Source organism: Nesoenas mayeri (genome assembly GCF_963082525.1).
Source record: "Nesoenas mayeri genome assembly, chromosome: 3".
Classification (NCBI taxonomy): Eukaryota; Metazoa; Chordata; class Aves; order Columbiformes; family Columbidae; genus Nesoenas; species Nesoenas mayeri.
The window spans coordinates 83719919-83747897 of NC_137544.1; the positions used below are offsets into that span (position 1 = coordinate 83719919).

The 27979-nt window shown below is 39.3% G+C and overlaps 1 protein-coding gene across 1 annotated transcript; it reads right to left on the reverse strand.

The window, feature by feature from the left end:
- MEMO1 (mediator of cell motility 1) lies at positions 1 to 27979 on the reverse strand. The gene is made up of 9 exons (XM_080342304.1): positions 27801 to 27979; positions 15746 to 15827; positions 13427 to 13495; positions 11374 to 11486; positions 9905 to 10016; positions 8856 to 8998; positions 7619 to 7695; positions 2097 to 2201; positions 1 to 727 (listed from the first exon to the last, which is right to left on the reverse strand). The coding sequence occupies exons 1-9, from the start codon at positions 27859 to 27861 to the stop codon at positions 596 to 598; spliced, it is 894 nt and encodes a 297-aa protein (XP_080198430.1). The 5' UTR covers positions 27862 to 27979; the 3' UTR covers positions 1 to 595.

Below are 27979 nucleotides of genomic sequence, written 5' to 3' on the forward strand. Positions count from 1 at the left end.
CCACATACAGAACACAAAGCAATAAGTTTAAATCAGACTATTTTGGTTTGTGTAGCCCTTTATTAGCAACTAAAATAGAAGATATCTGTTGTACATCACGGGTAGTAACTGACTATACTGGAGTTTTATTATATTCTAATACAGGATACTTATAAATGCATTGTTTTGCTTTTTTTTTCTTTTCATAAAAAGCTTCCACCCCTTTTTCCGTTTACAACTTGCGAAACTATTCTGAAAGCTGAGTACATGTGCACAGGTCTGCAAAGAGTGCAAATTTAGGATATGGTAAATGCTTTACATGTTGTATTTTTAAGGACTGTCTGCCACCATGCCTTCATAGCCATTGTCTTAAAAAGAAAAAAACAGAAAACCCACAAAATGTTTCAATACCAGCCTTCCTTCCATTGTCCTAAACAAGAAAGCATTTTTAAATGAGTTGAAACTAAGGAAGGACTACACCTACTAGAAAAGAAGAGAGTTCTATTAGTTTGAGGTTTCAGGATACCCAAAGACCAGGGGCTATATCTTTGTAAGGGCTGGGCTGGGACCCCGTGTACAGAGTGTGTGCAGGTGCCATCCCTGAGCATTCTGCGGTTCAGTGCACCATAAGCGCTCCAGCTGCGTAACTCACGGAGCTGTCTTGCCAGTTTCGACACTGGCTGGACTGAGCATAATTCAAAAATGAAAAGCTCATGTTCATTCCATTCTTCTGGAGCTCGTTGATAGCCTGAAGAGAGGGGGGGAGAAAAAAAAAAGCTGTTTAAAAAGGTATCAGTGAAATGATGACATTTGCTAGATCTCAGTCCTCTCCTCTCCCCACAGGGGTCCTTGCATCATCTTTCATACTAATATACGCACCTTGGAGCAATTTGTGGACCTCAACCATTTCTGTGCTGTTTCATTCACTGCCTCTCTCCCAACTGCATTTTGTTCTATAAAGCAACTCTAAGCAAGCTTTCAAAATAGATCCTTCAGAAACAATGCTTTCAGCTGCATGGGGAATTTATGCGGAAACAAAGATGTAGCAGAAAGAACCCAACACTATTAACACTTTCTAGATCATATTTCTCTCTCATTAAGGAAAAATAATTTATCTAGATAATTTATTAAGTGTGACAACTGGCAAAAGTGAATGAACAGGATTCGGTTCAGATTCACAGCAAAGCTCATCACTATCTTAGGCTGAGTTGGATAGTTTTGCAGAGTTGTCACAGAATCACAGAATGTTAGGGATTGGAAGGGACCTCAAAAGATCATCCAGTACTGAATTTTGCTACATGTATCCCCAATATTGGTATTGCTCATACTAATTTTTATGGACACCACTTTAAAAGGTTCCTCTGCACGTTCTCCATATAGACTACATTTCTAGTGAATTAAGTTTTCTTTTTTAAAAAGGTTAATGTGCTTCTGTTTCAGATTTGAATTACAGTAAAAAGACAGTGAGATTCACTCAAGCAATTTGACAAACATGCAGCAGTGTTGTAAAGCAGCTGTGACTCAATTCAGACAACTAAGTTAAGCCAGGTTTATGTCTGCACTGCATCATCAAAGCAGGATACCGTAACTAGAAAACACCAGTTAATCTGAATTCTAATTGCCATTAATTCATGAGTTAATGGTGCACTACACTAATAACTACAGAAGCAATCTCTCATCGTATTTGCAAAACTCAAAAATGCTGCTAGACATCACAAGGCACTCACAATAGCTAGCTAACAGCAATACAGAAAAAATACATACATGTTTTTAAGTTTTGATTCAAAAGAGTAAGTATGTACTTCTTCAGGGAGATGGATTTATTTGAACTTTTATTTAGGACCAGGAGAAAGTGAATGATTGTATTTTACTGAAATTCAAAAGCAACATGGTACACTTCCCTTAGGGAACTCAAAACCCTCAGCCCTTGAAAGAGCTTACATTTCTTTATATGTAAGACATGGAAAGCGGAGACCAAATTGAGAACACTTGGAAAAATAAATTAATTCAAGACTTGCCATTTCAGAACTGAGGAACAGTCCAGCAATAGTGTGTTTAAAACAAATATAAGCATTTTGCTAAAAGTCACATTTTTCAACAAACCAAGAGTTACTTACGTTTAATAACACACCAATAGGATGTCTTCCACATATTGTGTTATGGTATTTCTTCAAGTAATTGCTAAAAGATACAGGATCTAGCTGCTCTATAATGCTCATACCCTGAAAAAGAATCAATAGCACTGATTATTTTTAATATATCACCTATTTCTAAGAACACAGAACACTTCAGGAGAAAAAAAAACTCTACTCTGTATCAAGGGAACCTCAGCATGTGAGCTCTAGCTTGTAATCATCTTGCTGCCATCCCTTGCCAAACTAAAAGTGCAGAAGCTCTCCAAAGCTGTCAATGACGCACAGATCTGTGAAGCTATCTTTGCAGATACCAGTGAAGCTCATGTTAAAAAAGCTCCTCCTGCAGACTAGCTGATCCCACCTCCAGAGGTGCCCTACTTCCGTAGGATTTTGTACAGCATGTACTAAAAGGGCAAAGCAGGAAGAAGTTTTGCCTCCATCTCCTCTCCCTGGTAACTGAGCTCCGAGCTGAGTACTTGTCTGGGACTTCTGGATGTCCAAAAATCCCAGACAAATCACCAGCACACATACATGGAATTCAAGCACGCAGCAGGTGTGACGTATCCTAGACACATCAGGCATGCAAGGCAGCTGATGTGGGCTCAGAGGGACCATCTGCTCAAAGCATAAACAGCAGATCCAGAACATCTCTACAGCAGTAGAAAGTTGGTGCGTGACAGAAACATAAGAGCCAGGAGATGATGCTTTCACTTTACATAAGACAGTCACATATATTCATCCTTTTATCCACCCACAGTGAGACCCATCATCCCATGGAGTCACACTACAAAAACCAGCACATGTATGGAAAACAAAACCTTTCACATATACAAACTTTTGCATTTTTAAAAGCAAAAATAATCCTACAACTCCATATACAGCCTAGTCTTAGCCCATCCCACAGAGCAGATCAAAAACCATGTAAGTAGTTTAAAGCAAGTCTAAATCAATTATTGTTTTATCATGTTTTTCCTATTTTGCCTGCGTTAGACTCCATCCTCTTGTGTTTTTCCTTTCTCTGAAAAGGATTAATTCCCTTCACCAGGTACATGAGCTCCAGACACTCACTAATTCAGTAAGACACATAGCTATGCTTCTTACATGTAGCTGATGAAACACAAACGTTTTCCTTAGAGATCGGAAAAAAAATACACTTTGTATGGGAACAATGGGAGGTTGATATCAGAAAGGGGGAGAATTTCTCCTAAGGTTTCTGCGATTGTCCCAACCCTCTTCCCCTGCTTTTGGGAAAGTGTGGGTGACAAAATGAGAAATCACGATGCAGGAAGCAGTCAGTTTGTCTGAAGTTTCCACCTCAAGAGTGAAACCTCTTGAATGCTCCACAAGGGCGTTGGCTGATCTGGCAGATAGGCTAATTACTCCGACTGGATCACAGCTTAGAACTGAGGAGCTGGAGATTCCCAGGAGTCAGGGAGGATTAGAAAACAGCAACCATAATCACCACCTTTGTGTACTTTTCATTAAAAACTGACATAAGATGAATTCATAAAGAGATAAATTTTATGGAGAAATAAAACCAAACTACGCTGAGCAATTACTGGCAAGAGTTCAGCTCTTCCAGGGCTCTGGAGAGCATGTTTGGACCCCTGGCCAGTAATTACAGCTGTTACTCACTCCAGATCCACAGAACCCAAATGAGTGCCAAAAATATAAATGTAGCTACTCTCTAGCTAGCAGTGATTACACAGATATCAATTCCATTTCTAAAGTTTAAGCAGCATGCCTTTGAACCATCCATTTACTTGTAAATTTTATGTGTCAATACACAGCTAAAGAAAGAAGACCCAAACTTAGCCATATACTCAAGTGAAACTGAATGTGCATAAGGCACTTACTCAGATCTGAACAGCTCACAAGGATATATTTTATCCATTACTAAACCCTTTCATGACTCTTTAAAAACCGAAAATCGCTGCTCAGTTGAGAGACTCATTTTATAGCTGTAAGTCAATAGAACATACTGGGCAGAGGCATTTGAGCATTTGCCTCAAATGAATGGACATGGATTTATGAGAATGCCTAGTAAGCTCATTTCAATGCACAGTTCAGCACTGCAAAACATTTAGAGCTATGCAGTTCATCCCAGCAAACACTAACAGAGCTCCATACATCACAGATTGGAGAAAACCCATAGAAAATGGGTATTAACACATATCCTATAAGCATTCAGCTGTACTGAGCTTTTCAATGTTTTGGATTTAAAAATTGTTGTGGCAGAGGCGCAAAGACTAAAAGTCTAAAATATTGTTGAGGAACAAAGGAAACATTTTTGTCAGGTTGTGTTTTATTGTTCTAAAAAGCAGAAGCATGAAGCTTATCATTTTCAGTATTCAAAATGACTCAGCAGGGCATGGTTTAGAACAGTGTTAGAACTCACGTCAAAACCTACATGATAAAAATGCAAACCATCACACAGTTTTGCAGTTTATCACATGGTTATCATGGCACCACACAGAAACTGCATATCTCAGTCAACTGGACACCATAAACGGCACCTACAATACACTAGTACAGTGCAATTAATATGATTAAAAGCAGTTACATTCTTAAATATCACGCCCAATAGGACCGGGTATCTACAAGCTTACAATTAAAAAAAAATAAAAAGCCATACCCACAGGCTTATTGTATACTACAATAATCCTTTGGCTGGTCAAGTTTAAGTTTGCCATCAGTTACTTAGTTGCTTCTTCACACTTAAAAACAAACATAAACTAGTGGCACACTTATGGAAATAGAAAAAAACTTGGTCTTAGCACTAGCTAGTCCACCTATCTTTGCACGTGTGAGCTCACTCAGACTAGAAGACAAATAGCCAACAGGAAAATTACTGTCTGGGCACTGCAGAGAGTGCAGAGAGCTGTGGTGTAGCATGACGCCCAAGCTAAGCAGCCTCCCCAGGCCAGAGCACTGCAGAAGGTGCTGGCACGCTGTGGTGGCACCGCAGAAGTCATCAGAACTCAGCCGTTCACTGGAGCCATCTGAGAAGCCACCCGTGCTGTGCCCGGCTCCGGCACCACAACTGCTGGCTGCTGCTGCGCCTGCGTTAACCTCCCCTTCAGCATTTGGGGTAACAGAATGCTCCTGTTGACTCAAGTGAGGTGTAAGGTTTTACAAATAGATGTAAAACGAGCAATCTGGCAGTGAAGACTGAAGTGAGCAGTTTGCATTTTCTGGCTAGCCATAATAAAAATTAATTACTCTTCAATGACATCTTACAGAATATTCCCCCGCTTTTATTTAAAAGGATAGTAGGTATCAGGTTATGATATACAAACAAATTATTGCGCATCAGCTGCTCAATTATAACTTTTCATCTGAGGATGCTTCCCTAAAGTACCTCTATTAACTGTGGGGCTGTTTACTCCTTTCACCATCACTTCACAAGGTGCACTGGGTACCCTAGGGTAACAGAGGGGCCACATTAAGAGTTACCATGGAGAAAACTACGTCTGCCCAGCAATATTTACTGCTGTCTATTTTTTTTTTATCCTGGAGTCTGAGAGCTCTAACTTTAAATCACAGCAAATAACATTTGTCAGAGTGGTTACCAGGTTAGTAAATCTTCAATGCCCAAAGCATTTAGCGTTGTTTGTGAACTAGCCAGGAAAACCATCACGCATCTGTACTTAAGGTCCAGTCTAAATAAAGAAGAGACCATTGTCATCCCACAAGGGCATTTCTAAGGAAAGGTAATTTCATCTCAACCCAGTATATCTTCCTGCTTACAAAGTACTCAGACGACTGCTTTGCTTGTTAGGTCCAATAAAATTATTGGGCCAGTAATAGCAGAGGTTAAAACCTCTGATGGCTTTAGTATTGTTTTGTCTTTATCTCAATGCTGTTTTCTCTGTGTGGAGGCCTAGTGGTTACCACAATACAAGTTTCTTTTGCAGGCCAAATTACATTAAAAAATTCAATACTTATCTAATGAAATAAGAAGCCAAGTGGGGCATGTAAAATTGAATAAACTTCTAAAAGCTGGAGAAACACGTCAGGAAGATCTTTGTGGCATTGTGGATAGCATCTCAAGTGCACCCACAATATTACTAAAAATTTCTGAAATTCAATGAAAGGAAAACCTACCCTGTACAGAGTTTGAATATGGAGTCAAGTGTTCACATATGGCATGATATAAACAGGCAACAAATAACCACAGTATACTTCTACACAGCATGTTTAATTTTCCAGTTCAACTTCGGATTGAAAAAGTATTTCCACAGTTATTAAACAGTGACATAATTTTCAATGTTACTAAAAAATATTATTTGCTTTGGGCTGAATAACCACCACAAGAAAGAGTTGGTGCAGCAATGTATTCACTAGAAGTAATTAAAAGCCAAGGTCCAGTCTTTCTACAAGCTTTCACCACAGACATCAACAAAGAGAATCTCTTGTTTGCTAATGCACCTTAATCTGCTCTCCTGCAAAAACACTCAGAGCTGCAAATTCTGGGACTCTGTGGAAAAACACTTGTTCTTTCTAAAGAAACCTCTCAACTGACAACAAGAATTATTAAAAATGTGATAAACAGAACGAAGGTAAATTATTTACTGTTTCCATTCCAGGAATGAACAGTGGAGAAACCAAGAGGTTAATAAGGATACACAAAGCAAAATACTCCAGAGACCCCTCCAGCAGACAGGATTTACTCTTTCAAGACAAGGAAAAAAATTAACATGCCGTGAATAACAACAGCACTTCCCTTCTAAGAGATTTTGCAGAAGTTACATAAATGATCCAAACAGTTCTAAACCAAATTTTAAGGTTACACACTTTCAGAGGAATTACTGCTAATCTGTGCCTTAAGTATAGTCTTGAATGTTAACACATTTTTTCATTTAATAAGAAATCCTTGGCTCCTGTGACTACAAAGAAAGTGCAACATAATTGTCATTATGATCTTTATGCATTTAGCATCCCTTTCAGCTGTTTGCCAAACCCAGAATGAAGCGTGGTCTACTGCTTCTCCCCAGAAGAGTGAGGGCTGGGGGGAAGACTACTCCCAAGGAAAGGGTGACTTTCATTTTCCTGACCAGCACAATCTCCTGCAGCCTTTCTTCCTCAAAATGGGCATTGCTGAAACCATTAGCAGGATCACAAAGCTGGTTTGATATGCAGGTGATCAAGCCTGAACTATCACAATACTTGATTCATAATTCTTATTGCTTTTCAAAAACATAAGAGGGTGTGATGACAGGAATTACGTTATGCTAGGGCATTTTAGGTAGGTGAACATGCATTTATTCTCATACATTATGTTTATTAGATTACACCCACAATATAATATGTGCAGCCAGTAAAATGGACGATACTAGCTAAAAACAACAGCTGAGTTCTCATTGTGGTAAACAAAGGAAAAGTATACATTCAACAAAATAGCTAATCTATAATATTTTGTTAGAGAAATTTCTAAAGTGTTCAAAGAAATGAAATGTACAGGAGAAATTTGTTAGTTAGTTCCACCAAATCTGAAAACTTACCATTTTATCTAGGTGCTCAATGGATCTATAAATTTCTCCTTGGGATTCATCATAGTAACTGTAACGGAACCTCTGACCTTGAAACAAAAATCATGTATAAAATAAAAAAGGGAAAAATCGTAGCTAAAACACTCCCTAGTACTTACTACATAATTGAAACTATTATATTTGTAAATTAGTAATCTCCATTTAGTTTATACTTTTAATCTCCACTAAGGAAATTCTAGGGCAATCATGAAAGTAGTAGCCCAGAAGCAAAGTAAAAAAATACATGATGGGCAGCTACATTCTTAAAGAAAAACGTACTACGTAGAACTGACACTACAGTATCATGTATTAATTGCCTGTTATTGCCTTGGAATCTGATTCTATAAATTAAAAACTAAAGCAACATTTCATTTCACTATACCACTTGACAAAGTCAACCCTGGAGTCAGGCTACTTCTGCTTGCACAACAATACCCACAGTAAATGAAGGTTAAAAGAAAAAGTTAATGATAATTCAATGAACAGTTGTAGATGGTTCATTAGCCACAACTGAACCCAGGTCACTCTTGTATATCTCCACCTATTCCACAGTTCAGAGATGAGTAAAATATGCACTTAATTATGTAAATTGACTAAAGATGACGATGAAAAAAGGGAAGGTCTGTTGCGTAACACAAAACATATCTTTCTGAAGTAGTCCATTTTCCAGCTATTATCAACACTTAAAAGAAAAATAAAGTGTTAAAGCAGGACAGAAGTCAAGGCTTCTGGAATCTTTATAGCTCTGCCACCATGATGAACTGGGATAGCTCTGGTGAATAGGCATCAATACTTCAACTGCTACCTCCTCCAGCAGCAAAACATACAAAACTTATTTCCATCAGAGGGATGGTGCCATGTCCAGTGGATTTTTAGCTAATTAGTTTTGCAAGTTGTTTTGAGGTGCTTAAAGGGAGAGTAAAAAGAGCAAGAAACTTCAGACACTTATTTCATTGCAACAGTAAAGAGATGCATATAGACCCATACACCTTCACCATTTATTGCCTCCACTACACTGAAAACATATTACCACATGAATATTCTTCATATATTGTTTGAAATTAAAAAAGAAAAATCCTTTTTCAGTTTTACAGAGTCATTTAAGTTTCAAAGATGCATTTACCAGAAGTTAAAATGTTCAATGTTTAATAAAATACAGTCTTTCAAAATCACTACCAAATATTCTATGATGAAGAGATGTGAAACTTACCCCAATGGCAAAAGTCAGAAGAAACCACAAAGAGGTTACTAGGATCAGCTAGGTATTTACTGAAGAGTTTTCCAAATTCCTGCTCTTTTGACTCACTCAGTGCTCCGACCAACACAGGAATAATAGTAAACTCATCCTTATGGCTTATAAGCAAAAGAAAAAATGTTGTAATTCAAGTAACATCTCAAGTTTTTTCAGGCCTTGCTAACTGAAATTGCAGAATGTTTTGAAAGTGCACTATTGAATTGAAGATACAGTTAATTTGGTAAGGTCGTAGTAGGAAGTTGGTTTAGAACCTGAAATGACTTAAATTTCAGAAAACAAATCCCCCCCCCCCAACAGTATTAATCTTTGCTGCAAAGTGAAAACACCAGGCAAACAAAAAGAAAATACAATGAAACCAGCAATAAAGGAAGAATTAAATTCTCCCTGAATAGATCTGCTCAAAATAGTACCCAGATGCATACTGATACTCCAGGGAAAATTACAAATGCTATGGAAGAAAAGTTAAATAAAGAGATGGGGGGCAAAACCCACTAGAATTTGACAAAAATTATCACCTTATTCAAAGTAGTCATCTGAAATAGCAGGTGTAAATGGAACCCTGATTTCCAAGCTAGCATTAAGGTTCCAACCAACCTTAAAATCCCCCAGAAAACACCTATTAGCATTTGAATTTCTTTCAGCCAATGCCTTAAGAAAACAAAAGATAATTTTAAAAAATCAGCTCTTGAGAAAGATTCATCAAAGCATGTCTAATATTAACTCTATTAAGTCCATATAAACTTGTTTATTAAGGGACAGTTCCAATTTCACCACTCAGGTGTTTGCTCCACTCACAGCTTCTACTACAGTAACTAATCCCAGTCTCTGATTGTTTCCTCCCCAAAATTTTTATTAGGGGGGTGGGGGAATGTGTGTATGATACACCATATAGAGTATCATATACCATAAAGGGTATTATTGCTTCCTACTGCACTTCACACGTAGTTCAAACATTGAATGCACACAATGCTCATTCTCACAGAATAAGTAATTAGCTCTAGTACCTTTCCATGGCTTTAGCAGTATAAGGCAAATGCATTTCAATACTGTGTTCATCTTCATCTGTCTGTAGGGACATACGCTCAAACATTCCAGTCTTCCACAATTCTCCATAAACTGAAATGAATTGAAGATCAGTTTTTACTACTTAAAAAAAAACCCCAACACTGTAAAGCAAGCTACAGTGCATCTTTATCAGCATAAGCCCACTATAACAAACTACTTGCCTCCAAGCTGTCATCATAAACCATCCATTTTAAAATAAAATCAGGATTAAAATTACATTCAAGTCATTAAGATACAAACATAATTGATCCAGTTTACAAAATAAGTGTGTTAAATCACTAACTTCATTAGTATCTTGAGAAAAATTTTTGGTTATGACGCAAAATTTAAGTAACACAAATAAACATTTTTGAAAACATGCATGCATTTTCCCAGTCACTGAATTCTTATTTTCACAAACTACACTGTCATGTGTTTAAAACAAAAAAAAATGCTGATCAGCTGAGCCATTGCTGGATGTGTTGCTATTTAATACCATTTATTATTAACTAAATAATGACATCTGGAGACAGTAAAAACTGACTAAGTAATCCACATTTATAAGTTAAGTTTTCTACCCTCAAGTGTCCTTGGTGGTCTGCAGAACCACCTCTACATTTTCAAAACTCTCCACTGGATGAAGAATTTGATGTAGGGATGCACTCCTTCTCCACTCCATGAAGGAGTTCTACAGAAACTGAAGCATTTGTTACCTAAGGAAATTTCCACAGGCACTATGTAAAAAGCCTGGACTACCTTGCTTAATCACAGTCATAACGAAATAGCAACACATCTGCACTAACTAGCCCTTCTGAAAAAGATATTGTATTAAGTAGATATACCTCAAAACACACAAAAGTCAAAATATCAAATTTATCTTCACTGCACCTTTAAGCTTAGTCTGAAAGACTGGTATTTCATGGACTAACAGTTCTGTAGGTACTCTGCCAGTTAAAAAAGTCACATGCAATAATGCATCCAAACAAAAGCAGCTTTTTTTTTCCTCTATTATAAATAAACACAAATCAACAAAAGCACTGTCTTTTTTTTTTTTAGACAGAATACTTCACAGAATAATGGAGCAGGTATGTAGTGGGCTATTATTCAAATGCAACACTTTAAAATTTTGAGATCTCTTTTAAAGATCGCTTGTCAAGAGGCACACACTCATTATGGAAAAGATACACGAAGACTGAGAATTCTTTACTTCCAGAAGCAAGATGTTATGGTTATAATATAACAAATGCCTGCAACCGGCAGGAACTTTCAGAAGTTCACTTTCATTGGAGTAAAACCAATTTTATATCTGTATGCCGCTTAAAAGCGATGAAGTACCCAACAACACCGAGAGCGCCCTCAGCACGGCAGTAGCACAGTTCATACTAAAGCCTCAGCAGTCTTCAAGATGTGAGCTTTATCATGCACTTACTCTTTTGGTCAATTCGGAGATCATACAGAGGTGTTCTATAAATGTCCACACTGGAAAGTGCACATCGGGAAAGGGGCACGTGATGGGAGGGCCCAAGAATGAAAACTTTTCGGCTACAACAGTTAACACAAAAGCCCACAATTTAGACAACTGCAATTGTACAGAGACTCGGTTTAGCATAACAAGTTTAATAAAAATGTACAAAGTGATACTTTCTGGTGGTTACCAACAGTGTTTTGCTCTGCTATGCATACAAGCACAGATCAGTCCGTGGCCTGGCCTTGCTCGGTATCTCCCAAACGATCATGAGATCAGTTCACTAACACTCTCCGGAGCCTTAAACCTCATAAGCAGGTTAATACCAGAGGGCACCCAATAGCTAGAAATCTGTCTGGACTCATTTGGAGGCCGAATGACATGTGACAGCTCCTTAGAACAGATTTTTGGATTCTCTCCTTGGACCAACACAACCTTCAGTTACACACCACCTTCAACAACTACAGGTATGTGCCCTCAAATTAGGATTATGGATTTATCATCTATGCAGAGCTTTTCACTTAATTACTTAATTAGCCTTACTTCACATTTCACCAAATTTAGTCTTAAGTCATTCTCAAATGCTGTTTTTATCCAGCTGTTCCATCAACAACAGGGACCTGGACCTGCACATGTGTAGCTTTAGCTGATACTGCAAGTTTTCATACATCATCATGATGTTATTTCTTCAAGTCCTCTCAGTTCCTGGCTCTTGATTAGATGATAAGGGTCTCCTGCCACAGGACTTAAAGAAAAGAAGAAAAACAAACCTACAGGAAATTCAGCTTTTTGGATTCACAATCATATTATCTTGTTTCTGGCACTGAACTAAAGGGGTGGGACATATGTAAATAATTCTTTTTCTTACACATGGAGTGCTATAGCAACCTGTACTAAAACACTAAATTTTTTTATAGAGGTCATAAAAACAAAATATCCAAATGTGCACTACTTCAGCTGAAAGATGAATTACCGGTCAATTCTAAACATGCCCTGTGGTAAAACAGCAAATGATCCTGAAAGTTCAATCAACTCCATGCCACTGATCCTGGGGAATGCAACTTGTTCTAGAAATTTTAGAAAAACTACCTATCTTCACTTTGTTTACAATAGTTTAGAAAGAATCAAAACCATGGTCTTTGGAGACCATTACATGTAATCTCATAACCAACTAATAGACATAGCCAATTTTTATATTAACATCGCAAAATACACACTTGGAGTAAATACTGGAGATGTTTTAAATTTTTCTCATTTAAAAAAAAGTTGCAGTCAGCAGAGCACATAAGAACTATATTCCTCAACACTGAATTACGGGATTCATATTTTCAGAGGCAGGCACAGGCTACAGTACCATGTCGTGCATTTTTTTTAATAATTTTTCTTTTTTTCACTGTTGTGCTATTAGAAACACAAGTCCACTTAAAATTATTACAGCAAGTAACTTCCACTGACTTCAAATATTATATACAGACACTGGTCACTTTCTCCACAGCAGAAGAGAATCCTGGTAGCACTCAGCCCATAATCCTGCACTGAAAAACCAATGCAGAATCATGATCAAATACTTTAATATACTTAAAACAAACCTCCCAACAAAAACAAAACAAAACAAAAAGAAAAACACCCTGACACCAGTTAAAAAAAAAAATAAATCCCCGCTTGGGCTTTTATAAAAGCAGTAGAACATCAAGCAATAAAATAAATTAAATGTTTTACCTGAAAAAAGAATACCTTCAACCCCTCCCTTCTAAAAAGTTAGTTACCGATAATTCTCAATGTTTTTTAAATATTGCTTCATATTTTCATTTTCAAAAATGCTACTTATTTTTTCTTTTCTAACATCCAAACAATTTGAACAGATGTTAAAAGAGAAGTTATGCACAGAAAACTAAAAAGAGCAAAAAGTTGAAATTTGTGTACTTTGAGGTGTAAGAATGTAAAAAGCACATTCAGCTTTTCAGAAAATTGCAATAGCATTGCGTTATACTTGGTAAAGAAAAACTTTAATACTCACGTAATATTAGGATCCACTTGTTTGTAAGCATGGGCTGCACAAGAACCACAATAAGTATATCCTGCATGGCTGCAAATCAAGGTGTACAAAATGTTAACATGTTAAATATTGTTTAATTTCTTAATTATGTTGATATTGCTATTAAATGTTAATATCTTCAATATTATTTCTCTCCAATGCACTGGAAATAGTAAGAATGGTCCAAAATCAACTCCCAAAATGTCTGGAGAGCACTGTTCCTCTACTGATGTACGAGGGATGTGTTTGTTAAAGAACTATCAGTGAACATTTACTTGAAAGTTAGGAATTATGCATACAGAGCAAAGCAACTTTCATTACTGTAAAAAATACTAGTAGGCAGACTACACTACTGCATATTATCAGAAACTCCTGAGAATGCCAAGAGTGCAGCCAAAAGAGCTGCTGCGGAAAGCCCTTCTAACCACACTCCAGTAACCGAATACGACAACAGCAAAGGGGTCCTGCAAGAGGAACTACATGTGACAGCAGATAAAGAGAGAGTAAAAATGCTCTGTCACCGAAGAAGGATACCTCAGCAGCAGAATGGACAGGCACAAGGAAAGCAGGGTAGCTTTTGCTGCAGAGAATGCTACAGGTGCTTTATCATTTCCTATCACTCTGACCTGGAGCCTTTCTTGACCCCTGTGTGCCCCAGAACCATCCAGAATTATTCTGACTACTTTTTTCAAAGATCACATCCAAATCTTAAGACCCATTCCCTTCAAGACTGTTAAAAACAGCAGAAGACTCAGTCTACAGTGCTCAAAACATTAATGCCAGAGAACATTCATACCCCAGGGTCTCAGGCCAAGCAGTGGAGCAAGCACAGCCCACAGCCACCCCCCAGCATGGCCACAGCAGAAGGGCCATGCCCACGTTCCACAGTGCTTGGGTCACATCGCCTCTGGAGCTCATCAAGAGCGCCCATGACCCTTGGGCAACAGTTATTGATTTTGAGTCAAGTATGTGCAACAACACGACTACAGCTTTCTGGATGGTGTTTTTAATTTAGTGACACTGAGAATGATATGTGTTCCAAGCCCTGGGACATACAGGATATTTGAGGATATGAGCTCCCCATTGACAGCATTGGAGGATTTTACATTTATTTATATGTATGTATGCAAACGTGCAAGTATATACATCCACAGAATGACATTGGGAGCAAGTTATCCTGAAAATTACCCTGGGGCTTTATTTCAGTGTCACTTATCCTGAAGAGCTCTGAAAGATATTAACATCCATGCTAAGGGGATGAACAGGAAACTGACACTTAATGAGCAAGCAAGGTGTGTTATAAGACAATGTCAAGGGAGCCTTCTGAAAGGTGCTACAGGTTCAGTCTTTTACAAAAATATTATTAGCCATATCCCACTTTACAGGTGGGAAAACAAAGGTATGGCTAATGAAAAAAATTGGTGAGACCATGGGAAGAATTCCAGCAGTTCTGGAAGAACAACCCAGGTTACCTACTCCACAGCTGAAGGCCTCTTTCCAGACATTCCTATGAGAAAGACTAAGACAGATTTGGGACAATTCCTTCTGCACATTCAATACTATTATGGAATACTTCAAACATTATATCAATGCTATGTTAGCACAGGAAAAACATCATTTTTGAGGTGTTTTTCTAGTGTTTCCTTCCAACTCACAATAAATTGGAATGACCAACATACTTTTCTTATTATATGTTGCAACAATCTTCGGTAAATTGAATTCTTACTAACTAGCTTAGATGATTCTCATTTCCCCTGTGGACAAAAAAAAAATCCCAACAGAACCAAACTAAAATAGGAGAAGTAAACCATTTTGAATGGCTGAACAGTATTTCATCACTTTTGCTTTAAGCTTTGCAAAGTTTTTATTTCGGGGCCATGTTGGTGCTTTATTTGTTTTGTGTTGGATTTTTTTTGGGGGCGGGGGGAAAGGGGAGAGGCTGTTGTTGTTGTTTTGGGTTTGTTTTGTTTGTTTGTTTAATTATGTGTAGCTATTGTATACTAGAAGTGCACTGACAGAGCTGCCATCTTTAGACAATGACTCCACTAATACACCTCTTATCTGTCTTACTGGATCACAAGTGAATGTCATGTCTTCAGTCTATCAGCAAAAGAATAATCATACACCAAAATGTGCACAGACTTCTTCCATTCTATGCCATAGCCAAAACACATATTTAGAAACCACATGACATTCCTTTCAGCTAAAAATCAGCTTTTGCCAGTCCTCAAAATCACTCAAAATACAGAAGCATTTAAATAATCAGGTATCGTATATACTAAAACCAGATTTTAAACTTACGGTGCAATAATGGCTCTAGCAGGTCTCTTTGTGGACTGTACTTGAGAAAGCCAACCTTCTAGTTGTGCATTCAGCTGGGGTCCTATGAAGAGACAAGGAAATACTGAAGCCATAAAAGAATCTATTATATCTCAAAGATTAACAAATAAAGTCCAATAGGTTTTAAATTATCTTAAACATGAAAGCCTGTGTTTAAATCTTAAAACAAACAAAAAAAACCCAAACCACAACATGCTGGTAATGTTCAAGGTTACACTAGGAAAAGTTTCAACCTTGTAGTCCAGGAAATTATTTTATTGCATATCCAAACACACGCTTGTTTCTTGCACTGTGGACAGATGCTCATACCACTTCACTGTTAGAAAGGATGGCTGCTGATCTCAAACGAGAGGCTAAGAGATGACTGATTCCTCTGGTAACCATATTTGCAGAATTCAGAATTAAAAAGTTAATGACCTATGACAAGAGAGCCCAATATGGGAAGATGATATAATACAAAGGCCTCACATACTGAGATGGTGGCCAATGGCTGCGTTACTTAGTCCTTTGTCATTACCAAGTGAGCACAGGAGCAGAACACAAAGCACACTGTACACTGGAAAAACTGTAAATACACACGAAGCAGCTAAAAGAGAGAAAACATCGTGCTTGTACCAGACCAGTCCCTCAACAACTACTGATCAACAAATACTATTAAGTACACATAATTCTCAGCAACATTAAACTTTGAAAATCGGTCAACCCAAATATTTAATTAAGTAAATCCTGTCCCTCAACAAGTAGCAAGTAATTCAATTAGCTGACACGTGATGAAAATGCCTTTTAGAAATACAACATTAAAAAAACGCATTTTGGTATTTCCCATCACAAAGAAAACTTTTTGATGTAAAGCCACTTCTGAAGAAGCCAGTCTGGCAAATACAGCACAATACTCTTTATAATAAAGAATACAAAACAAACTTTCAAGTAAAACTCATTCAACTGCTATTGTTACAAGTAACATGTCATTAACAAAGAGAGAGATGCACTTTTTTCAGATGACATTGTGCTTTTGACAGGACTGTACATCAGCAGAGCTTATCTGTAAAGTACGGTGCAATAAGCTGCTTTTCTTCTGGCACGCACATTGCACATTTCTATATCTTGCCCATGCAGATATAAAACCATCTCTTGCCAGGAAAAGTCAAAATCAAATAAAATACCTGAAATTATTTCATAGCAATGACCTGAGCTGCCTAGATCTCAAGCTGACAGCTCTCCAAAGGGCTGATAAGAGCTACAGAGAACCAGGGAAAAGATGCCAACTTTTGTGGAATCAAATCAGTCATTCACCAATGATGGCCAAAAAGCTATTTCTAGAAAGCTGCGGAGGGGATGTACCCAAGCCACATTTTTAAATAGAAAACCTAAATTCATGTTTTTAATGAAAGAAATTATTTCTTCTGGGGTTGTGAAGAATCGTACCTTTTTACATGAACTAGTGCAACACTGTTTTCCTAAGCCTACAATCACCATGAATGCCTTAGGTGCCATCTACAGCTCTAACAAGGCAAAAAAAGTGATGCTGATTAGCTGCTGTCACTGTTGTAATACTTTATTAAATGAAGAAATTGTAAAAACACCAAAACACAAGAAACAAAAATCAACTAAACAACAACACAAACCACACCCCAATTTTGTTGCACTGCTTCTGTTGCTTGGAAAATTACAGGCACTAGAGCCATGCAATCTGGAGATAAGGATAATGACATCTTAGAAAATGGAGTCTGCTGGCAAGCCTAAATAAAAATACATAGGTCTCAATTTCCATCCTCTTTCTAAGCTACTAGGAGACTAACAAAACAGTACTCTGTCACAGTCTTATCACTTCCATCTTTTACATAGTTGAAAATGAAGACACAAATCACTTCAAAATTTGACTTCCTAATTCTCCCAAAGTACACAGAAGTATAAAGTACTTTCTGAATGAAGCTCTTTAGGAGAAGACAATTTTTTTCCCCAACACCTACTACCCAGAGATCTGGAGAACACACGGCTCTGCCCTAGCTGACGCCTTCTTCTCCAAGGAGACACGCAGGCAAGACAACAGCACAAGGACCAGAACCTCTCGAAACAAAGCAAGAAAGCCTTGGGACTCTTCCCCAACACAGCACAGGACTTGGCCTTCCTCCAGCCCTTCTTTAGCAAGGGTTTTTGATTAAGAAGGTGTTTATTGTGATTTATCTTAGGTTAAGATAAATCAGGTAACTTTCCAAACAGTTCAAGATCAGAATCTCTGGTAATTTCCTAAAATTCCATACGATTGTTCAAACCTGGCCAAAACTCAGTGGAGTAGCAGAGTAAAATTCTCAGGTTTGCTTAGTCTGCTATTACAGACTCTGACAAAGTAACAAACATTTATTTCCTAGAGGCAGTAAAATAACAGATCTGTGTGACCCAAGGGATGAAACTTCTGTCAACATTTGCATAAGGACCAGGTGACACATATGCTTTCAGATTTTTTTCCATTTAATGCAATTACAAGGTGCCTTTTTAGATCATTAACTCTGATCTAATGTAAGTTTCCATATCAACTTACAATTTTTGGTACTATTTTAATAAAACGTGTAATCAAATCTGTCTCTCCAAAGGACTAACAGAAAGAGAGAACAGAGAATACGACATATCCCCCTGACCTTTTAGCTAGAGAAAAAATAAATAAATTAAACAGCACCCAAAAGAACTGACAGGAGTAAACCCTACCTGCAGCCTCCTATTCTTCTAAATACTTTAAGAGGGATATTCTAAAACTGTAATTTTCTTGTTACTGAATTAGCATCAACTTTTTGTTGAAATGTTCAGACAGGTTTTTCTTCCAACTTATCAAACATGACAATGCTTAAGGCTAAAGTCAAAATATTTGAATTGGATACACAAAATATAAACAAACCCACATTATTACAGCAGATATGCTCTGCCATATGGAACAGTATTACAGAAGACAAGTGGCTTCTTCATGAAGAGCTCTATTAGTAAATTCCTTCATACATAAACTTAAGTTAAACTGGAAAAAAGCCTTTGCAAATAGTCACTGAGTTTAACTGCAGTAGATATCCCTGCCTATGGATCCTCCTGCCACAGGGGTGGAAGGAGAAGTCCCCGTCCCTCGAGCCACAGGCAGGATGCCCAGCAGGAGAAAGCCGGCAGGATGAGCGCAACCGAGTTTTTAAAGCTAACCTGGGCACAAGGACAGAAAGCCTTACAGATGCAACAATCAATACGCTTTAGCATTAATACTGCAAGATCAGATCTTTTATTGATTAAAGGAAGATTAGGCAGCAAAATATGAACTTCACGGAAAACATTAGGACATGCATTTCAATCCTATGAAGCAAGGTACAAATATAGGTATGTAACTAAAGAATGCTGACATTGTCCATGGATATTTCACATCCTGTTTTGTTTTGGAAACTGCCAGAAGTTATGCCAAATTAAAAATAATTGTAAGCACAGACCAAGACTCCACTAGACAAATTTATGGATACAGCTAAGGGCAGAATTTATTCAAATATCTTGCCTAAAAGGATAAATTATTTTTACAATCAACATTATCCCCTCACAAAAGACTGAAGTAACCAAGAAGGAATTCTTCCACGTTAAATGCATGCCAGTGTTACCCAATGAATAATAACCCAAAGACATCTGGTAGTCACATGCTTTGGTTCTTCACCTCCATTTACAGCTGTCACAGTCCAAGCTTTGTGGGTTAAGCCAACCCAGCACATTCTTTCCATGGCCAAACTCCCCTCCTCACATGAGACTGAAGTGCTCAGATGCCAGATGTCAACACAACACAATGGCAATTTGCTCCTGGCCCAGCAGCCACCATTACTAGTGCAAAACCTGCCTTTTCAGACTGCTAAGGAAGACGTGACACTTGTTCCAAAACCTCGGTCTCAGTATATGTGATGGGGTTTTTTTGTTTGTTTGGTGGTGGGTTTTTTTAACTGTTGTTGTGTTGGTTTGGTTTGTAACTGGAAGAACATAAACCTCAACCCAAATTTTGAGCAGCACCAGTGAAAAGTGCTCAGTGTATACAGCACTCTCAGCAACGCAAGTGATGCTGGAGCACAATAAGAGCAATGCCGCAGTCCCCAGCTTTTACACTTTTACCCAGCACCTTTACTTGTCTAAGCATGTCTCCTGCCCTGTAGTAGCCAATATTTTTTTCTGAGCCTTACTCCTTTTATCTTTTCATTTTACCTATAGATGAAAAAGTCTACACCCAAAAATACTTCTAATAAATATTACAGTGTATGTGCTAAGAAGTAAATGAGTCTTTTTTTCTTGGAGAGTGTTAGAAAAATAAGGTAAGTAACACTGAAGCTTTGAGGGCTGGCACACTATTAGTTTAATAACTGCAACTAAGGGAACTCCCGTCTCCACAATTTTGAATGTGAATCCAAAACATCTAATTCAATTGTCAGGTAAACTCCAATCTTAAAAAGTGACAGAGGACTAAATAGTTTCTCTTTTTAGTGAAAATTGCAGAAAGTTTAATGTTTTGGTTTTTTTTTTTAAACAACACAGGTCACACCTGAAAAAAATCTTTGTTTCTCACTGCAACAAAAGCCAAATCCTTGAACAAAGTTTTACCTGTGCAAAGACTAGAATGTGTCAGGAATAGGTGATTTCCAACAACTCATGGTGCTGAGCACATTCTCTATCGCTAGCATGTACTCTCTTCCAAAACTGATTACTGATGAAATGGTGATATCAGCCTACAAGCAAGGTGAAATTTACTTATGCAAACCATAGGACTGCGGGGAAAAAAATTACACCAGTGCTACTTAAGCTCTTATTACACACATTGCAAGATAAACATAAAACAGCAGGTAATGATTAAATGGGGGAAAATAAAACTGAAGCCACAACAGAGACACTGAAATCTGCTTTAGTGGCAATTCTCACTTCCATGTCCCTGTTTTCCAGTATTCTACCAGCTCTGTTATGTCCTTTACTGAAAGTTATTCGGAAATAAATAATCAAACTGTAACTTCACTGGCTAAGAATATCAAAAAACATGCACCTACCTAGCTTTATAAAACACCCTCCCAGTTTGGTCATTCAGAGATCCAAACAAATGACCTTCTGTTTTACAGCCCTGTGGAAGTGATTTTGGCTCTAATACATCCTACATGTAACCTGAATTTGTGAAAGTATTCACTAGGTGATACTTGCAGGCCTGTATAATAATAATAGCATTATTGCACAAAATGCGAAGGCTTTTTTCAATTCCAATTGTACAGTAAAAGTTGAATCTACATTCTTTACTTGGAGCATCCTGATTCTGACTGCATTTAAGTGATTCAGCTAGAAATATTAGCCTGGAAATTGCACTTAAAATTATTCCAGTACACAATGTTAAATAATACAGTCTGCATATTAATATTGTGCTCCATTATTAATTAATGGAAGAGCCAGCAATGACACGTTCACTTTCCCCATAAAATATCTAAAAAAGATAGAAGACAAAAGGGAAAGAAACATTACATTCAGTATTTAATACTGCAGAGCAAATACAAATTTGCAAGACACTATGATTAGTTGTTCCCAGATTGCAAGGTAAGAACAGTTGTATTTGCAATGCTCCAGCTAATGTCACAACATTAAGGTTTCATGATCAGTACATTAATTATCCTGCTACTGCAGAAAGCTCCTTTCACTACAACAGAGATCAGGTCAAAACTTTCATTTCAGTGACCCTCACATGCTTTTTATATTTTTTCCTGGGTCCATTTGTCCATGACCATCTACAAACAACACGGTGATTCATTACATTATGTTCATGGATGACCTGTGATGAGTTCTACCAATTTTGGGGAGCATGCCAGGGTTCTTGGCATACCAGAGTTAAGCAGTTTCAAAAAACTCTTTTATGATATAGTGACCATCTTCCTCAAGCCCACATCTGCATTCATAGTCTAACAACACACAAGACTGCACACATTATTATATTTCCTTCTAGCCGCTTCAGCAACTGCAGGGCCTCAGATCCAACACACTATAGAGAAGAGTTTCTGATCTAAGATAAGGTAGGATGCAGCTACCCTGAGAGTCCATGAAAGATAGCCCAGCAGCCATGTTTGCCCTCAGAAACCACGACACCAGAAACCACATATTCAGCAACATCATGGCAGTGCAGGAACAGTTCTAACTGGTGCACACACTTTCTCTGATGCTGATAAGAAGTTCCAGCTTGGGCCAACAAGCACACAAGTGCTGGGACTACATCATTACTCATGGAAGTGGACACTTTCATATCACTATAAAGGCCCCCAAGCCCCAGAAGGTGCAAGCTGAGAAAAGCGGGACTATCTCAGAATCACTGCTATTGCACATTGAAGCTGGCTACCTCAAAGAGCTATTAAGAGAGTTAGTGGGTTTTGCCATCAGTATTTGGTAAAAAGGCAGCAGAAAAGCATTAGTGCAGGTCTTATTGAGGATTACAAAAGAATACAAGAGACTGTAAACATGCTAAAATAGTGGCCAACTTTGACAGAAATGTAATTTCTAAAAAGATCATTCATGGCACGCCTTTTCATTTATTTTCTGATTTGCAGAAGCTCTTTCAAGTATTATCCTTTCCAGCTAATCTAGACACCATCAGGCAGACCTCAGCCCAAAAGACAAGTTCCGAACATCCCTGGTTCATGACAGCCAGTTATTCAGAAGTTGTGGTATTTTTTGTCCAAACGTGTTAGAAGTGTAATCCTTATAATACTAGCTTCAAGAGGTCAGTGCCTACTTCCTTTAGGGTTCTTTCACTTACAAGCCAGTGCAGCAGAAAACAAACTCAGAAAACAAGGGTACCATGAGGTTTAAACTCTCTTCAAACATTTACGTGGAGGTAGACCCTTTACTTGGCTCATCATAAAAAATAGTTTGGAAGACAACACGCACAATGGCCTTTCAAGTCAACACAGCAATTACTTGCCAACTCACATTTGCATCAATAAGCGTATGGAAGTTAAGATTCTCCTAGTTCAAATGACGTGGCATAGGTTACCAGAAAACACACCTGTGACCACTATGACTTGGTCAAGAAAAACAGAGTAATAGGCCATACCCAATACAACTTGTTTTGTAGGGCATGTTTCAGACCACGTAGCACTGTTATTTGCACACACTCTCAACTCCATTTCACTCGCATAATTTGGAATAGCTTACAAAAAACCCTTTGTGTTTTGTCTGTATCAGCATGCTGCAGACTGGGGAAAAGTTGAGACAAGAGGACTTAACAAACACTTTAATAAAGAGTGGTACAGTATTCAATTAGCACTTCCAGAAGCCAGGCAAGGCAGGCCAGCTGCCAGTGAATAAGTCATATTAAGCATCCCAATGTGTCACATCTCACTTGTAATGGCACGCTATACAGGAAAAAAGATGCACATACACTAATGTTTATTTTCATTTCAGGAGTGTATGGATTGATTCCACACAGAACCACTCAGCACTTACAGAATCTACTCACATGGAGGAGTAAATTGGAGAGAGCAACCACACTCTGTCCTGCAAATGGTCTGTGCTCAGGATAGTGTGTCATTCCCATTACATTTCAGCTGCTCCTTTTGTATCTAGGAATGTATCTTTCTGGCATTCAAAATAATGGGAAATTATCTCATTTTTCTTTCAAGTTGTCCTTAATCTTCCCTTTCCTCCTGCTGGTCAAAATCAATTTTTCAAGAGGTCTGGACGCTAGGTGGTTGAATTAACCCAGCAGGAATGGGACTTTCTTCCAAAAATAAAACAGAGTGTAATATATTTCACCATACAACAGTGATACTTAAAAAAAAAAAAAAAAATCTACATGACAGCAGTGCAACAGGGTGATACTTTTATACTTCTATTTACATGGTGTGCTTTTATCTCACTTTTGCAAGTGTTTTTAGCAGCCACCATACTAGTCCCCAGAAGCAATGGCATGCCACATACAATTTCTTATTTTTTTTAAAGCAGACATACAGATCCAGGTCTGCAAGTGAAAAAAATATGTTATTTACACCAGAGGCCTACTATCAGCAATGGTCGTAGCACTATATCAGTTTCGAAAGTCAGCTGTTCCATGCTCAGTTCTCCCGCTAAGTAGGAGGAAGCAACACTGACCAAACAGACCTCATTGTCAGTTTGCTGTCAGATAAATGCTCCACAGGTCCACATCTAAAGTCCATTAAGACGCCACAAGGACCAATGTGGAACAAACGTGAACATCCCACATCAAGAATTCCAGAGGATACGGTTATCATTTGGGTCAAATTTTCCCTGCTGAACTCAACTGCAAAAAAGTATTAAGGAACTTGCTTTTTAAATTTTTCTTTACAACAGAACATTATGGATGAAGAAGTTAAAGGCTAACAAGACCACGAAGCCCATCTTCCCCGTTCCGTTTCTCAGCTTCATCAAGTGAGTAGGAAGTAGTGAGCTTTGTGCTTGGGACCTCACTTCTCTTTAATAACAAGTTGTTTACTTATAGTTAGATATGACATTCTAATGCGGACGTGCCTGGATGTGCATAATTGTATAGCCAGTCTTATCTGCTCTAAAACTAACTAGTATCATACAATTAGGTGATGTATTCATCCTAGAATGTAGTATATATTTATATTTTCCAAGGCAGAACATAAGCAGTGAATATCCCATAGCTGGAGAAAATAAGGGAACAAGAACCTGAAGCAATTGCTGCCCCACAGACATGAGCAGTCTCTACAGAGAAGAAGTGGTGTTTCTTCTAAACCCTCTTACATACGTTACATTGACCCTCCATGAAGTGTAGTACCTCCCACTTACATGGTTGTGGCTTCACCTCTGATATTGCTTCCACTCCCGGAGCACAGAGGAGCCAGTTAATCCAGTTCAAGGATATCCTCTGGCCACAAACGCTGGTTTGCATTTTGGATCCACCCTTTGTCTTCTCCCTCAGCCAAGTTCAGTCCTTCCTTCTGAGAGCTGATTTCTACAGCCAGATCTTGCAGATACAGTTTTTTAAGCATGGCAATGGGTGCTCTACTTTTGCAGTCAAGCCCTGCCCTGATCCAGGACCCCATGTAGCATCCTGGGTGTTTTGTTGATGTTCTACTCTCAGGTACCAGGCACCTTGAGATAAACCGCCATTCAACTGATGTCATCCTCACACAGCCCCTTTAACATGCTTTCAGACACCATGATTTTGAACACATCCTTCAAAAATCATGCTTCTCATTGCCCTTTCAGACATGTAGAGAGTATTAATGCAGTCATTTTAACTATGGAGCAGGATGAGGGTTTCCAGGGCATCTGTTTGCCCTGTGTAATTCAACTCAGCTCTGTAGAAAGAGAGCAGTTTTCCGGAAAAGGGAAGCTTAAACCAAGCAAACAGCTTCTGGGCCAAAGCACAAAGAGAGTAAGCAGGAGGACTTAAGAGAATCCACAAAGATTCACCATAATGCACTGAAGGACTATCACAATTCAAACTCTAATCCCTGCCCCAGCTTCATCCTTGAAGCTATGCAGGTTGAAACCACGTGGTAAAATCCAGACTTTCTTCAAATAGTACAGCTGAGGAAATAAGCCTTGGTTTGAAATAGCAGATCTTATGTGAGTTTGCCCTAAAATACAGGAAGGTTTTAAGTTAAGGCTATGATGAACACATCATTACCCTCTTGGTCCCCCCATCTGTCTCCTCCTGAGTTTTGATGGACTCTCCTAAATGGTGAACAAAAACTAGTTTTCAAGCAGCAAATAACTGGCAGTCCCTGTCTTGCTGAACAGGGAGAATTCCTGCTCTCACATACCCTATGTAAACAGCACTAGCTAGTTATATAGCAAAAGACATAAATGTTCTTTTCTTGCTTAAGGAAAACCCTACACAGGAAAAGGAAACACACTTCCCAAAACTCCACCCTATGCAACATCAACCACTTACTCCCACCACAGACACTCCAACAGTTACAATTTAACTCATCAGAAGTACAGTCACCATAACTCGTTACAACATGATTCAGTTTGGGGTTATTTTATGCAGTGTTAAGTGTCTGGCAACCATCCCACACCTCCTCCACAAGGAATACCCAGAGGCCTGCCCAAAACCAAGGGGAACAACATGCTTTTGGATGTCCTATTACAGACAAGTAGTACTGGCCTAACTAGTCAAGCAGACTTAACAGGGTGTAGTCTAACAAAATTATGCACTGAATTCGTACAGAAAAGAAAACAGCATCCATGCCTCTTAAATTAATTATGGGGAAAAAAAAAAAAAAAAACAACCAAACCTTATTTGCAGGTATCCAACAGTAACTTGATATGAAGTCAAATATCAAACAATCTATAAAATTTATGTGTAAGGTCATCTAGCCATTCCCAATTGTAAATCCATTTTCTGCCTTATTCATAAATGAAAATATAATAGTACAAGAAATTTGAGAAGTCTTACCACAAAGCTTCAATGTTCTGATGTCTTTGTACATATTTAAATCTGTACTTTTGACATGATTTTGTTGGCTTTCTGTAAACACAGTACTACCTACCTTTCTAGAGCACTGGGAAAAACTCTAATTGCAAGCTATCAACACTGGATGAAGATTTGAGGCCAGTTTTGTAATGGACACAAGTTATGTTTGAAATATTAAGACTCTGAAGGAAAATAACCATGCTCTATTGTTGTCTAGAAACTGCTTACCCATCATTTGAAGCCCAGCTACCTATCTCACCATCAGCATCTTCCTGTTATCCTCCTCCCTGTATTTCTCTTCTTCCTTTTCAATTTTTGCCTCATGTTCATTAATTTGTGGAGAAGAGGAAAGACTGTATCTATTATAACCAAGATAAGTGTATGACTTTTCACATCTAGTTTTTCTTAAGTGTCAGTATAGGAACCTCAATGCATTTCTTTCTTTAATTGTTTTTAATTGTATCCCTCACCTCCCTCTGAACTATTGTTTACAACAGCCTCTTGTTCGTCTAAGCTTTTTCTGCTGCAGTTCTGTAATGATCTCTACTCCTGAGGCCAATAAAAGATGATCATTTACAAATCTCCTTACTAGCAGCTCTGAAAATACGAATGTGCATCCTATCCACAACAACAGAGTTCTGCCCCTAAACCCAAGGAAACTTATTTCCAAATGTGTATGTGCTACCACACCATTAATACACGTTTCTGTCTTTTTTTGGGAGGGCAAGCAGTAGCCCTCCCTCCAATGCACCAGGTCTTTCTTCTATTCTTTTTCTGCAACTACATTTTTAAGTGGACAGAGCCCATTTTGAACTACTGCTTTATAACTCTTCACTACTACTAGAGAAAGCGCTCTGGAAGAAAGGACGGAAGCTCATCTTGGACTACAAAAAGTGAAATAAACCTTTATTTGCACCCCAACCCATCACCTATCTCCTAACGCTGCACGCACCCCAGACACCCTGTGTTCTCTCAGTAACACAAAACCAACACACCAGAGCACTCTGAAATACCGACATCTGCTCGTGCGCTCTGACCCCCGCGAAGTGCAGTCCCGGGTACGATACCCGCACTGGCTCTGCCACTCTGCCCTCAGACAGGGAGCTGCAGCAGCGCGCGTCTCTAAGGCGGGGTCCAGCACCCCCGAACACCCGGGGAGGCCGATCCCGCCCTGGCCCCGCTCAAACACCGGCCTAGGGGCGCGGGCAGGCGCGAGGCCGGGCGACAGGCGCCGCTGCCCCAGTGCAGGCTGCCGGGCCGGGGGCCAGCGGCGGCAGGCCAGTGTGCTCGGCTCACCGAGACGCACGCTACAGCCACCGGAGACACCTCGGCGCCCCCGCCCTGGCTCTGCCCGCCCCACCGGCCTCCCGCGCCGCTCCCCGGCGGCGGCCGGGCCCGGCAGCCCCTCAGACTCCCCACCCGCTCGCCGGGCCCGAGAGTCCCACAACCCCCGGCGCCCCTCCGCCCGCCATGTGGCGGCCGCGCCGGCGGGGGCGGGGCTGGAGGCCCCTCCCCGAGCCCGGTACCGGCGGCGGAAAGTGCTGATTCAGCCCCCGCCCCCCGCCGCGCTGCGGGCCGCAGCGCCGGTACCTGAGGCTGTGTACCAGCTGCCGGCGTGGCTGGCCTCCCGGCAGAGCACCCGGTTGGACATCTTGGTGCCGGAGCCGCCTATGGTGTTCGGGGGAGGCGGTGGGGGACGGGCCCGGCCGCGGCGGCGGCGCTGCTCCCCCTCCTCCCCCGGCACGGCCCGGGCCCCGCGGGCGGAGGCG